Source organism: Clarias gariepinus, chromosome 25, assembly GCF_024256425.1.
Source record: "Clarias gariepinus isolate MV-2021 ecotype Netherlands chromosome 25, CGAR_prim_01v2, whole genome shotgun sequence".
NCBI lineage: Eukaryota > Metazoa > Chordata > Actinopteri > Siluriformes > Clariidae > Clarias > Clarias gariepinus.
Window position 1 is genome coordinate 25,115,001 of NC_071124.1, and position 13,805 is coordinate 25,128,805.

A 13,805-nucleotide genomic window follows, 5' to 3' on the forward strand; every position below is an offset into this window, starting at 1 on the left:
AAAGTTAATTTAATCTCCATATTAATATCCATAATCTTCATATGAAGAGCTCTTCTGTTTCTGCCGTTATGATGTGAGTTTCTTCCCGACACTAATCACTGATGTCACTTCCTGGTGATGAACCTACAGTACAATAATAAAATAAACTGCTTTCCATCCATATTCTCTCTCATTAAGAAATATCAGTCTTTTTTGTCTTCTACTGTACTTTAAACACTTACTTAAAGTTTAGGTCACTTGAGATCAGAACTCATCCCCTACAGTACATCCAGATCTATATGATTAAAAGGACACACTGATGCAGTTTCTCATGTAGATACGAACACTACATGGACTTGTTCCTTCTTTGTTTAAAGATTTTACAGCGTTTATTTGGACTCAGCAGCCTGCTCACACTGGAGGTAATAAAATTCCCTTTTATTTAGTCATACTGTTACGACCCCTTAGTCTAGGGTTCAGGAATGCAACAAAAGATAAAATAAAAAGAGAAACCTCTACAACCAGGTTTACGTGCGTGTGGTCTTTTATTTTTGTTTCTTTTACACACACGCACAGGAAGCTCTTGGCTTCAGGGTTGGGCCAAGGCCTAAAACAATAAACCAAAACCCCATATTGTCACGAACGGGGTGTAAGGGCAGGTGTTGATCGCCGTGGGCAGAGAGAGCAGGCATAGAGGCAGAGGGGTTGTGTAATCAAAAAGAGTCTTTTAATGATGATAAACAAAAGTATAAGTAAAGACTCCAACAAACAAAAGAACAAACAAACTCAAACAATACTTAATACCTTTGTGCTAACAGGGGCTCTCTGGCAGGACACAGGCAGAAAGATGAACACATCCTGTAATGTAACAGGCAGAGGGAAGACGAACACACCCTGTGGCGAGACACAGGCAAAGGGAGGACAAACGCGTAACGGGACGCACAAACTATGCATGGAGCTGAAACTGGACACTAGAGGGAGACATGTAGAGACCAGAGACAGGAGAGAGACGGGACTAGGGCTAAAGATGGCAGTCAGCTAGGCATGGCTTTTAGCTAAACATGGTTAAGATTGCTCTTAACCATGGCAGTCAGCTACACATAGGCCCCAAGATGCACTAAGCTACACTTACCTAATAGCTTAACACACACTTGGGAATTGGGGCACAGAAACAAGGGATACCCAGTGGCTAGCCTAGGGGACCTTCAAAGGCTAGGCTGAGGACACTTCAAAGGCTAGGCGCACTGGGCAACTAGGGAGGTGGGAAATACAGCACAGCTAGAGACACAAAGGGGCTATGGCTAGAAGCATGCTAGTTAACTCAACATAGATTTTAGCCAAACACACAACTAACTACTCACCTGACTCTAGCTACGCACACAAGAACACAGGAGGACAAAAACCACAGTACTTACATACATTTAGGACAGGACTGAATCAGCTCCACTAACACAGACACACAAAACATACACAGAAACATTGCCAATAAGAGAGCCCAAGTCAACACAACTTAAATCAAAACATAAACAAAGAACAAAACAAACCAAAACAGAACAAAAGGCCCACACAAATGACAGTGGTAAAACCAAAAATTTACTAAACAGCTATTTATAGATGGGTTAATGGCTACCTCGGTTCAGGTGTGCACTCGCATCACCTGACCGAGGTGCCTGCTGGGAAACTGAGTCAGCCATCAAAAACTACAAATAAAAAACAGCGACCTCTGGTGGTGGACCCTTACACGTATACAGTAAATGTATCTGTTTGTGAACCTTAAACATTTACAAAGTGGAATGTAACTGAGCCAGTCCCTGAACATACAGTCACAATAAACACAAATATGGAAATACAGTAAAACACCTTGGATTACAAGTAACGCGGTTTGCAAATTAGCGTTTCACACGACGAGCAAAGATTTGTAATAAAAATTTGTAAGAAAAACGAGCATTATCTTGGTTTACGAGTACCGAGTATCATGTACCGAGAAGCATGCGCTTCTTGTTTTGACGCCGAGCGTCACGTGATCACAACTGAGCCAACGGTTTTTCTCTCTCTTGTGCTGCGGAATCAACATCTGTGCACGCATTTTCTCCCTCAGCCTGTCGTTAAGTGTGTGCACGTGCGTAATTTGACACCGTGCCGGTTTACACACTCTCTCTCTCTCGCCTTTGTGCCAGGCACTGTGTGTGTGTGTGTGTGTGTGTTTGTGAACCGGCACGGTGTCAACTTACGTGCGCCCACACACATTACAGACACAAACACACACACATACACAGCAGAAACACTTATCTGTCAGGATTTATTTTTACTTTTTTTAAAGTAAAGTTTATTATTTTTACTTTATATTTTGTATTAATCATTTTTATGTATTTATTTTTTGGGCTGTGGAACGAATAATAAAGTTTCCGTTATTTCTTATGGGAAAATTAAATTTGGTTTACGAGCGTTTTGGAACCCTCCTAAAACAAATTATGCTCATCATCCAAGGTTCCACTGTACAGAAAGAGATCTCATGCAGGACATACAAGATTTCGTCCTCTTTACACGTCAGACTCGACCCGGTCACTGTGTGTGTGTGTGTGTATATGTGTTATACAAAACAAATAAAGCTAAATTCTGCCTTATTTGATTTGATTATAATATTGAAAATGATTAGATATAATTAATAAGAACCAAATTAATATTTTAACATACAGTTAAAAATTATTTTTTCTTCTTGAATATAATTTACAAAATTGCTCTGAAATATTAAGCAAACGATGATTTCTTTTTATATAAAGTGTGAACTGTGTATTAAAATGTTTGAGTATGGAGTGTGTGCACTGTGTGTCCTGGTGTGTGACGCTTCCGTGTTATTGCTCAGACGTGTCGCCGTGTCCCTCCGCCGTGTGTGTGAGGTCGTTTCCCGCCCTGCGGCGGTGGATCTGCTTTTGGAGCTGGAGTTTGTTGGTGAAGAACACACACCTCCATCCCACGTCTCGAGCCAGATCCTCCATCCCGGGGGACACCGTGTCGCAGCGCAGGCGTACGGTCTGCTCCCAGAACTGGTCCGAGCTACAGAGCTAGAGCACACACACAGACACACACACAAACAGTGAACAACTGTTTGAAAGACAGACAGGTGACCAGAGCGTGAGATTCCTGTGACGTGACGGACGAACCTCCCTGAACCTGCGACAGGTGAGCGCCAGCCGCGCCACGTCCTCCAGCTCCAGGTGTGCCATAATGAGGAGGAGCAACGAGTCCGGGAGACGGTGGAGATAATCGTACTGTCCCTGACACAGACACACCGAGTACTGCAGCACACGGGGACCGAACACCATCAACACCTGACCTGAAACACACACACACACACACACACACCAACAGGCTTAATAAGAATGCCTCCATGTGAGCTCGCATGATCTTCATTAGTCAGGTTAATGTGTGTGTTAATGTTAATGTTAATGTTAGTGTGTGTGTGTGTGTGTGTGTGTCTTACTGTTGATGTGTTAGTGTAGTGAGTTTTAATACATGTGTGTATTAGTGTTTGTGTCACTGTTAGTGTGTGTGTGTGTGTGTGTGTGTGTGTTAGTGAAGTTACCTTGCAGCCGTCTGTCGTCCAGATACTCGCCGTGTGACTCCCTCACTTCTCCCGGTCTCATGCTGCGGGAATTAGCGCGCAGAGAAATCCTCCACCATCGCCAGATCACCTGCAACACACACTTGGAAACTTTGGACGTGTTTGAGGCAGTAAATAGCTACAGTCTCTTTATAATCCTACAGGTGGCGCACTTTGAACCATTCACACGTTTTATTCGTCCTGTGTGATAAAAGTGTTGAGAAGTAATAATCATGTAAGAGAGATACGCGCGGCTCGGTGACAATGTAGCTTTGTGTCGAATTTTATTTGAAGTTCGGTTGTTCTGTTTAAATGCTGCTCTTGGGCTTTTTACATGATAAACATTTTATAATGTTATAGGGACCAGTGTACAATAAAATGTAAAAAAAAAAAAAAATTAATATAGAATCGAGATATTTATTAAATGACGACACTAATAATGTAATGTGTATGGGATCGGCACGGGGGGGGAGGGGGGGAGGGTGCTGGGGGAGTGCTATACAGAATGTGTCCACTAGGTGTCAGTATAACGAGCTCCTCCTCAGTGAAGCTTCATTAAACAGACTTTTTGGTGAAACTGTGACACACACACGAGGCTTCACCTCACCGACACACACACTCCTCTAAACCACAATTTTTTTTTTTTAATTAATTTAAAAATAAACTAAACTACTGAGAATAACATCAACAACAACAACCGGAAAACGGAAGTAGTGGTCACGCGCCGCCTGGGTGTGTAATTTAATAAATAAATCCTTCGTGATTAAGTCCGTGTCCCTGTCCGTGTCCGTGTCCCTGTCCGTGTCCGTGTCCCTGTCCGTGTCCCTCTGTCCCACCTCAGTCCGAGTGATCTGTAGACAGAAGTGGTCTTTGATCGGGGCGGGTCCCCGCGCGCTGATCTCATACACCGTCTCTCCCAGCAGCCGCGCCATCAGACACACGCGTTACCATGACGACCGCTGCAGCCGGGTTGCCATGTTCACGGTTTTCACACTAAGGAGAGTTTTTTTTTTTTTTAAACTGGAGGTCTTTAAAAGATTATTACAAACACAACAGATAAAATGTGTTCAGGACACAACAACATTAATATTCACCAGCTGATGGATGATAATCTTTACCATGTAAAAAAAAATATATATATCTTTTAATGTTGGTAGGATTTCACTCTTAAACCCTTTCCAGAATATATTTTGGAATATTATTTATTTAATTTCAATGTGTTCGTAGTTGATAGCACTGTGGCCTCGCACCTCCAGGGTCCCGGGTTCGATTCCCACCTCCATGTGTGTGTGTGTGTGGAGTTTGCATGTTCTCCCTGTGCTTAGTGGTTTTCTTCCAGGTACTCCAGTTTCCTCCCAGATTGCCCTTAGTGTATGTGTGTGTGTGTGTGTGTGTGTGTGTGTTAACCAGAATTCCTACCATGCTGGTAAAAAGGGAAATAAATCTAATTGCCATCTCCACGGTCCCTAGTTGGACTACAGCAGTTTCTAGATGGAAATATATAAACAATTAACATAATTCAAAAGTACTAATTAGGGAAAATAAATGATCAATGTAAAATGTAATAAATGTGTTTCACCTTAAAGATTTGTAGATGTTTAGCTCAAAATATAGGCAAGAATGATAAGATAATAATAATATTAATAGAACACTTTGAGTTACAGTGATAGAACAAAAAAATGCATCTATTACGTGCAATAAAATTAGAATAAGAATGACATTAAATTGACTTCTAAACAATAAGGATGTCTAGAGAGGAAAGATAGAGAGTTTTTTTTTTGTTTTCATTAAGTATTTCAAAAAACATTTGCAAAAAATGTGTGTGCTGATTTTCTGGCCCAGACATCGTCTCTGTTGGATTTGTCTCATGTTTTATTCATCACTTTTCATATTTACCTTATAAAGAGAAATCTCAGGGTTTTTATCATTTTTTAATGACATCTTTAAAGATATTAAAAAACAACTCATCATGAATGTGTTCCAACTTCCACATCATAAAGCCGAGCTACAGACACGTCCCTGACGCTTTAATCTGTGTACATTAACGAGGAAACAAATCCACAGCACACGGAAGAGTAGTTAAAAATCTTTAATATAATAATTATACATATATTTATATTTATATACACACGTGACAGGAGGACCCTGTTTCTGTCTCTGTGCTTCTTTTTCTCTACGTCTGCTTTGTGCTGAGCCACTGGTCATTAATCAGTGGAATAAATTCCTTTTGTTGTTCCTCAGAACCTCGTCCTTTATAAAGCAGCACTTAGGCCAAATATAAAATCCACACCAGCCCGTTCCCTCCGGAGCTAACGTGCGTTTGTTCGTTTACTCGTAAAGTTAATTTATTATTTATATTAAACATCTTAACAACTGGATCAAATCTAACACACAAGCTCCGCCTTTGGACTTTAAGCCACACCCCCGGGCTGCTTCTGAGGCAGGAGATTTTTGTGACGTCATTGTGGTTTGTGATTTCATTCCTTGTCCATGTTTATAGAGAACTGTGCAGCGCAGGGGCAGAACACGTGCTATGGTAGCGATTACCGTCCGTCACACACCGTTAGCATCGTACTGAAGCTTTACTGAGAAGCGTTTGCCGCTCTGCCATCGCGTCTCGTCCGCTTTCTGATGGACAGCGTGGAATGTTTTATTTTTTTGGCCAAACTGTTGCTTTAAATCAGCTGTAGTTCAACACTTTCAGATATTTTAATCATATAAATAATGCTTCTCTTTAAAGGATTATACAAATAGCGATAAGCACTGAACTGCTAGGCCTAAGACATTATTATTATTATTATTATTAATTACTGTGAAAAGCCATAAATAGGATGGAGTGCAGACGTGGAGCGTGACGGGAGCCGAGCGGGGACTGCAGGAAGACCGTCTGCCGCGTCTCTACTGCACGGCTGTGTTCCAACATTGCTCTCGATCCACCCTCGTCCACTTTCCCTAAAACTTCTGCTGCATCTTGGAAAGACTTGACACAAACTTTAATCACGTTATGAGGACGAGGATGAGCTAAAAACAGCGCTGGAACACAGAACGTGCCTCTCTGTAGTGTCAGTGCACTGAATATAAAGTAAGTGTGTGTGTGTGTGTGTGTGTGTGTGTGTGTGTGTGTGTGTGTGTGTTTCATGGCGCTGTGTTTTACAGGAATGGATTAGTGGACGATCCACCGGTGGGATATGGACCAGCAGGAGCTCCGCCCTGAGAGACAGACAGACAGACAAGTTATTTATGTTTTAGTTTTATCGGTTGTAAAGTCTACATTTTATACACACAGTTCATTCTCTAGTTCAACTGTTACTCTGGACAAGGTATTGGCACCCCTCTATCATGTCCCTCAGTGCAGTAAGAACAAAAACTATTCCTATGTAATAATAATAATAGTAATAATAATATAATGTACATTACAGGTAATAACATTTATTTTTAAAGTTTTACACCAAACTTTTCAGAAGTGGGGATAAAAACAAGCTAAAAAGGCCACTCATTTTATCTCTAAATAAAGAAGACAAGTGGATACATTAACTGAAGAGGAACGCTCTAAAATTTTAATATTAATATAGAAATATATAGAGGAACCCTTATGGAAAACAAACGTACATCAATTTTAAAATAAAAACAAAATCATCAATCAAATGGGTTTTAGTAAAATTTCTATAAGTATAATAATTTAATCAAAAAGAAGTAAGTTTAAAAACACACACACACACACACACACACTATATATATATATATAAACAATAAAATTAAGTAAATACAACTTCAAACATATTATACAATTATTATTACTTTACTAAATAATTAACTAACACAATAAATAAATTAATAAAAATAAATAATAAAATGGACAGAGATCTGGAAAATAACATCCTCAAAATGTATTTAAACTTACTTATAATATAAATAAATAATAAATAAAATAATAAATTAATAATAAAATAAAAAATAAATAAAAAATAAATGAATAGATAATTCAAATCAGTCCTACCGAGAGTAACACACTGCGCTGATGTTCCAGGATCACTCTTACATCATCATTACTTTTTGTTTTTCTTACTCCTTGTTTGTGTTTCTCTCCCACACACACTCCTCCTCTCTCCTGAGTGTGTATGTGTGTGACCTCGGAGTGGAGGAGAGTCGCGACGGCGTTTTCATGTTTGTGTAAAGTGATATCGCGAGTGCGGTGTGTATGAGGCGGGAACGTTGACGTGTGAGATCGGCTGGAGGACTGAGATTTACTCACGTGTGAAACGTGTGAAACACTCACCATGAACGGGTTGTTGGAGACGGCGGGGGGCGGGGCATAACTCATCGGAGGTTTCTGGGCATAAACAGGAAACCCACCTGAGGAGTGAGAGAAAGAGGGCAGGTGAGGAGGGGTGAGGAGGGGTGAGGGGGTGTGGGGGTGTGTGAGGGGGTGTGAAGGGGTGTCTCAGCACTTGTGGGTGTGTTACCGTTAGGCTGTTGGTGGTACGGCGGCGGCGGCGGGGGGAACGGCTGCGGGAAACTTCCACTGAAACTGGTGGGGAGGCAGAAACCGGAGGCGTTCCCGAACCCAGACGGCATGCTCATGGAACCTGCACAGGACAAAGAACACACAGCCTTCAGAACACACACTTCTGCCCTCGGCCTATCAGAGTCCTCCGCCCTGGTGTTTACGAGACGTTACCTGTAGCTGATGATCTGTTGTTGGTCTGGAACGGATTCGTACACATCGACTCCGGAGGAATCGCAGCAGCAACAAACGGATTTGTAGAAGCTACAAGAGAAAGAGGAGAGGAGAAACTGAAGATGAGAAAAAGATGAGTGTGTCTAAGGGACGACTGGACAAAGTGCTGAGATCAGATCACCTGTAAAACCCTGCTGCATGCTGGGAATCACGGGCGGGGTCGGAGCTGCTGCAGCCCCGGGAACAGCTTCAAACACACTGGAATAAGGAGAGAGAGAGACACACACACACACTTTAGACACTTGGAGTGTGTGTGTATGCAGTAAAACACTGGGATGGTGAACACACCCCTGTGGAGTGGTGCTGAGAGCGCTGTCCAATTCTGCCAGAGCAGCGTATCGGTCCTCAGCTGAAATGCCGGGTAGGGGTGGAGCTGACACGCCCCCTCCTTAAGCATACGGACATGTGCACGCACGCACACACACACACACACACACACACAGAAAAATACACACGTCCATGTTGAGGAGTAAATCAGCATCAACAAGTAACAGTAACAGTAACAGTATGGAGGTTGTGTGTGAGCACCAGTGTAGGAGGTGTGGCCTGTGTGTTAGTAAAGGGGCCGTTGCAATATGGAAGGAGGTGTGGCATCTGTGTGTGTGATACTGAAGGAGGCGTGGCCTCTGTGTGTGTGTACGATACTGAGGGAGACACAGCGTCTGGTCGCGTGTCCGGCTCCTCGCGTCTCAGGTGATATTAGGTTTCTGCAACATGGGTTCTACCTTACTACAGTACATCATCTGTGTGTGTGTGTGTGTGTGTGTGTGTGTGTGTGTGTACCTGACGGTTTGCTGAAATGTGCAAAGTTTGCAAAATTTGTTGGTCCGGTGCCGTGAGATGGAGGAGCTGCAAAAATATCTCCACCCAGATCAGACAAGAGATCAAACTTCTTCTCCTGAGGCTGAGAACGACTGATCACAGGAGACTGAGAGAGAGAGAGAGAGAGAGAGAGAGAGAGAGAAAGAGAGAGAGAGAGAGCAACCTGTTAGTACCCTGAAGATAACAGACCATCCCCTAGTGTTTTATTCCTCATACACCGCAGTACTGAGGAGAGAGCAGCTGTCTGACTAAACCCACATTCACACCCAGTCACAGAAGCACTTTCAGTAAGAACACACATCTGATAACGTTATGGCGTCTTAAACAACACGCCGTCTCTGCACTCATCACTTCTAAGTCCTTCTGAATCGCCTCTGAACCGTCCGCGCCGTTCTGTTCGCGGCTAACGCTTAGCTACAAAGCTAACTCTCGTCTAACACGAGGCTGAATCCCAAATCCCTCTCTAACCCTTAATCAAGGGCACTACTTGGTGTGTGGAACAAGGGATTGTATTCCCTACATAGTGCACTAGCTGTGATATCTGCGGTTTTGTGCCTACAGCGGCATCACAGCAGTGCTGATATTCTGTACAACAGCACAATATTACTTAATTAAAAAAAAGATACATTTTATCCATTTATAATTACATTTAATGCTGTGAAGTGAGTGAATTCCTGTCCTGACGTTATAGCACTTATAAACTCGTTTATCGCCAGTCTCTCATTTTCCTCTCTGTTAATTAGAGAAAAATGGCAGCGTGTCATGTGACCGTGAATAAGTGTAAACTCCTCTTTCCTTAAGATTACAGTTACAGCTGTGTTTCTGTTATGGGGAATTAATCAGCACCTTTTGACCAATCAGAGCACAGGACTCGGCTCGGTGTTCACCTGGCTGGATGGTGTTTTGTTCAGCTGCAGTGTTTTGAGCGGCTGAACTTCAGGAGTGCTGCTGGTGCTCGCTGAAGATCCGGACTGAGGAGCCTGGACGGACGCCAACATCTTCGCCTGCTCTGGAGGAACGTACCTGTGTGTGGCCAGGAGCAGGGGCACTTTAAAACCACTGCTACACACTGATTCTAATGGTGTGTGTGTGTGTGTGTGTCAGCAGAACACTTTACCATCGTTTCTTCTCGTATTTCTCCTGGAGAAACTCTTTCACTTTCTGAGGCTCTCGGAAATCCGGCACTGCAGAACTGCGATCGTCATACAGGCCGAGCCAGATGTGCTTACACACCTGGGACAGACAGACAGAAACAGATATTAAAATACAGACAGACAGACGGAAGGAGAGAGAGACAGAAACGGTCTGAAAGAGTCTGTGTTCCACCTCATTGCTGTGTTTCTGTAGGAACTCGATCTCCTGCTGCGTGAACGTCGTCATTGAGATGGACTTCACTCTGTGGGGAGGGTTCAGACCCCGTCTACACACACACACATACACACACACATATTTAGATCTCAGAGTTTAAACTAAACCTGAGAGTTTATGATTTTAATGTTAAAGTATTTCATATAATTAAATTAATAATTATGAATAAATTAAAGGCTCCAGGTGTTTCATAAATCACTGTAGAAAAGAACGAGTGAGGAATAGAGGGAGAGATGGGTTTATCCAGACAGTCAGACAGGGATGCAAAGATACTAAGAGACAGAGACAAACACACACACACACACACAGAGAGTGAGTGAGTGAGACTGGGAGACAGGAAGAGACAAACATTGGAGAGAAAGACAGTGAGACAGCAAGACGGAAGGTGAGGCAAACAGAGAGACAGGAGGAAAAGAGACATAAGGCAGTGAGAGATATAGAGACAGAGGAGAGATAGAGAGAGACAGGAGGAGACAAACCGTGGAGAGACAGACAGCATGACTGGCAGAGAAGAGATAGTGGGTGGGGCAAAGTGAGACAGACAGACAGAGAGAGAGACAGGCAGAGACAGGACAAGCCAGACAGGAAGACAGGAAGGGTGAGACAGGGAGAGACAGAGAGGGTGAGACAGGCAGGAGACAGAGAGACAGATGGGTTCCCAGTTGAGTGGTGCAATAACACTGGTCAGACTGGTGCTGCAGGACGCAGGTGTGAACGCATTTGAACCCGTTACTCCTGGTGACGTCACTTCACGCTTCTAAACTAATTAAGAGCACTGAAAGGCGCATGCGCAGACGCACAGGATGCCGGAGCAGGTGGTGCAGACGAACGAGCCCACGGTCATGTTGGCGTAGGTCGGCCCGCGCTGCTCGCAGTCGAAGCATTTCCGGTTGGCGGGCCGGCTGGTCATCTCGCGCAGCAGCTGCAGGTGTTTCTCCTCCTGTTTGCGCTTCACACTCGCCGCCATGACGGAACTCACACTAATCACACTGGCGCTACACCATAAACACGGCCGCTCCTCTCCCTGTGTGTGTGTGTGTGTGTGAGAGAGAGAGAGAGGACGAGAACACAAACTCCCGGCTCGTCCCTAATCACACTGCACACTCCGCACTGAGTGCACTAGGTAGCGCGCTGCCTCTCTGCGCTCCTCCCCTCCGTAGTGCACTGCTGTCAGGACGGGACCCTGCTTCCGCATTCAGCCGCTTCTTCTTCTGTGGAGCGGAGTTTCATGACGCGGGAGCTGCTGCTGCTGCCCCCTACAGGCCCGGCGGTGAGGCACACGAGCTTAATCTTAGTTAAATAACACTGTTAGTAACTGGTTCATTTATTATTACTTTATTATTACTTTATTATTATAATTATTATTATTATTAATAACAGCAGAAAAATAGATAATGAGATTAAATGTATTTTTACACCTTAAATCCCTGGTGTAATGTATTTTTTTGTTGGAGTTCTCGCGAGATGTTCAGTCGCCATAGTAACAATAAGACCTGTTCGAGAACACACTGTTCTACATTTTAGTACATAGTTTTTTTATATATATCTAATGTAAAGGTCTCTTTAAGATTTATTACCTATACCTATAATAATATGTACATGTCTATGTGTGTGTGTGTGTGTGTGTGTGTGTGTCTCTCTCTCTCTCTGTGTGCAGTAACAGGGGCTTGATCACATCCCTGTAAAGAAAAGAATCTATTGCAGTGTTCTACTCCAACACACTATGTAATAATGTAATAAAGTGTGGGGTATTTAGAGTATGTACATCTTGCTGGTGTTGTTATTGCTGGTGTTAGTGGTGGTGGTGTTAATGGTGGTGGTGGTGTTAGTGCAGGTGTTAGTGGTGTTAGTGGTGGTGGTGGTGGTGGTAATATTGCTGGTGTTGTTATTGCTGGTGTTAGTGGTGGTGGTGTTACTGCAGGTGTTAATGGTGGTGTTAGTGGTGGTCGTGGTGTTAGTGTTGGTGGTGTTAGTGGTGGTGGTGTTAGTGGTGGTGGTGTTAGTGGTGGTGGTGTTAATGGTGGTGTTAGTGGTGGTGGTGTTAATGGTGGTGTTAGTGGTGGTGGTGTTAGTGCAGGTGTTAGTGGTGTTAGTGGTGTTAGTGGTGGTGGTGGTGGTGTTACTGCAGGTGTTAATGGTGGTGTTAGTGGTGGTCATGGTGTTAGTGTTGGTGGTAATATTGCTGGTGTTGTTATTGCTGGTGTTAGTGGTGGTGGTGTTAGTGGTGGTGTTAATGCTGGTGTTAGTGGTGGTGTTAGAGCTGTTGGACCCCCACCTGTTTTTCAGGCCTTAGAATGTTTTATTGAGAATGATGGAGTCAAAAGGGTCACACGAGTACAGGAAATAGAACTTTGATGTCTTGTATGTTTAAATTCATTTAGATGCTCATCTTAAATAAATATTATAGTTGTGATGGCGGAAAATGTATTTTTTTTATACTAAAAACACCAACAACTTAATTATATCTGAATCACCTCTGAACCGTCCGTGTCGTTCTGTTCACGACTAACGCTGGCTACTTCTAACACAAGGCTGAATCCCAAATCCCTCTCTAACCCCTGATCAAGGCACTACTCGGTGTGAGGGACAAGGAAGTGTACACCCTACATAGCACACTAGCTGTGATATCTGCACTCTTGTGCACACAGCAGCATCACAGCAGCGTATTGTTTAACTTTTTTTTTTTCACTTAAAAAAAGAACAGCAACAACTTAATCCTATCACATGTTAAACGTAGTAACAGAATGTTGTTTCGGTCGGCTAAATAAACACCTTCACTATATTTATGTATATTTTAGCTTCAGTTGCTGGTATCGTATTTAATATAATGTCATAATGTATCATTATATTAATAAATATATTATTGTATTTGTATATCATTATGATATTTTTTATATTTTTTATATTTTTTATATCAGTCCCCAGTTCACTGGTGTATAGAATCAGTGTTAGTGTTATTTGGTGTTAATGTTATGGCTGATCCGTGTATCCATGCATTAATGTTTCCTTCGCCACCAGGGAGCAGTGTGGAGCTTTTTCTCCTGTTGCCATGGTGACTGGTGTTCTCTGCCTTCCAGTGCTGAGGGTTTATTCCTCCTCGTAACTCGGGGTTACCTCCGGACATGAGACTCAGGAGCTGTTTATCACCTGCTGTGAGTCGGACCGGTCAGAGTTCGGGTTTACACTCTGTATAGACATTACACAATGTTGAGTGTGTGTGTGTGTGTGTGTGTATTTTTGTGTATGTGTATCCCGTTTTCTTGCAAAGTGTAGTTAATCACACACAGGACACGAAGC

At 43.0% G+C, this 13,805-nt stretch overlaps 2 protein-coding genes across 2 annotated transcripts; both read right to left on the minus strand.

Annotated features, from left to right (window-relative positions):
- Nucleotides 1-2,635: 2,635 nt before the first annotated feature.
- Nucleotides 2,636-4,581, minus strand: fbxo36b (F-box protein 36b). The gene is made up of 4 exons (XM_053486992.1): nt 4,417-4,581; nt 3,563-3,671; nt 3,141-3,313; nt 2,636-3,041 (listed from the first exon to the last, which is right to left on the minus strand). The coding sequence occupies exons 1-4, from the start codon at nt 4,510-4,512 to the stop codon at nt 2,832-2,834; spliced, it is 588 nt and encodes a 195-aa protein (XP_053342967.1). The 5' UTR covers nt 4,513-4,581; the 3' UTR covers nt 2,636-2,831.
- A 1,073-nt stretch (nt 4,582-5,654) lies between these two features.
- On the minus strand, nt 5,655-11,702 carry agfg1b (ArfGAP with FG repeats 1b). The gene is made up of 11 exons (XM_053487078.1): nt 11,309-11,702; nt 10,467-10,560; nt 10,258-10,373; nt 10,028-10,163; nt 9,102-9,246; nt 8,607-8,706; nt 8,440-8,516; nt 8,259-8,348; nt 8,044-8,166; nt 7,857-7,933; nt 5,655-6,790 (listed from the first exon to the last, which is right to left on the minus strand). Exons 1-11 carry the CDS (start codon nt 11,473-11,475, stop codon nt 6,731-6,733), a joined length of 1,185 nt encoding a protein of 394 aa, XP_053343053.1. The 5' UTR covers nt 11,476-11,702; the 3' UTR covers nt 5,655-6,730.
- Nucleotides 11,703-13,805: the final 2,103 nt, after the last annotated feature.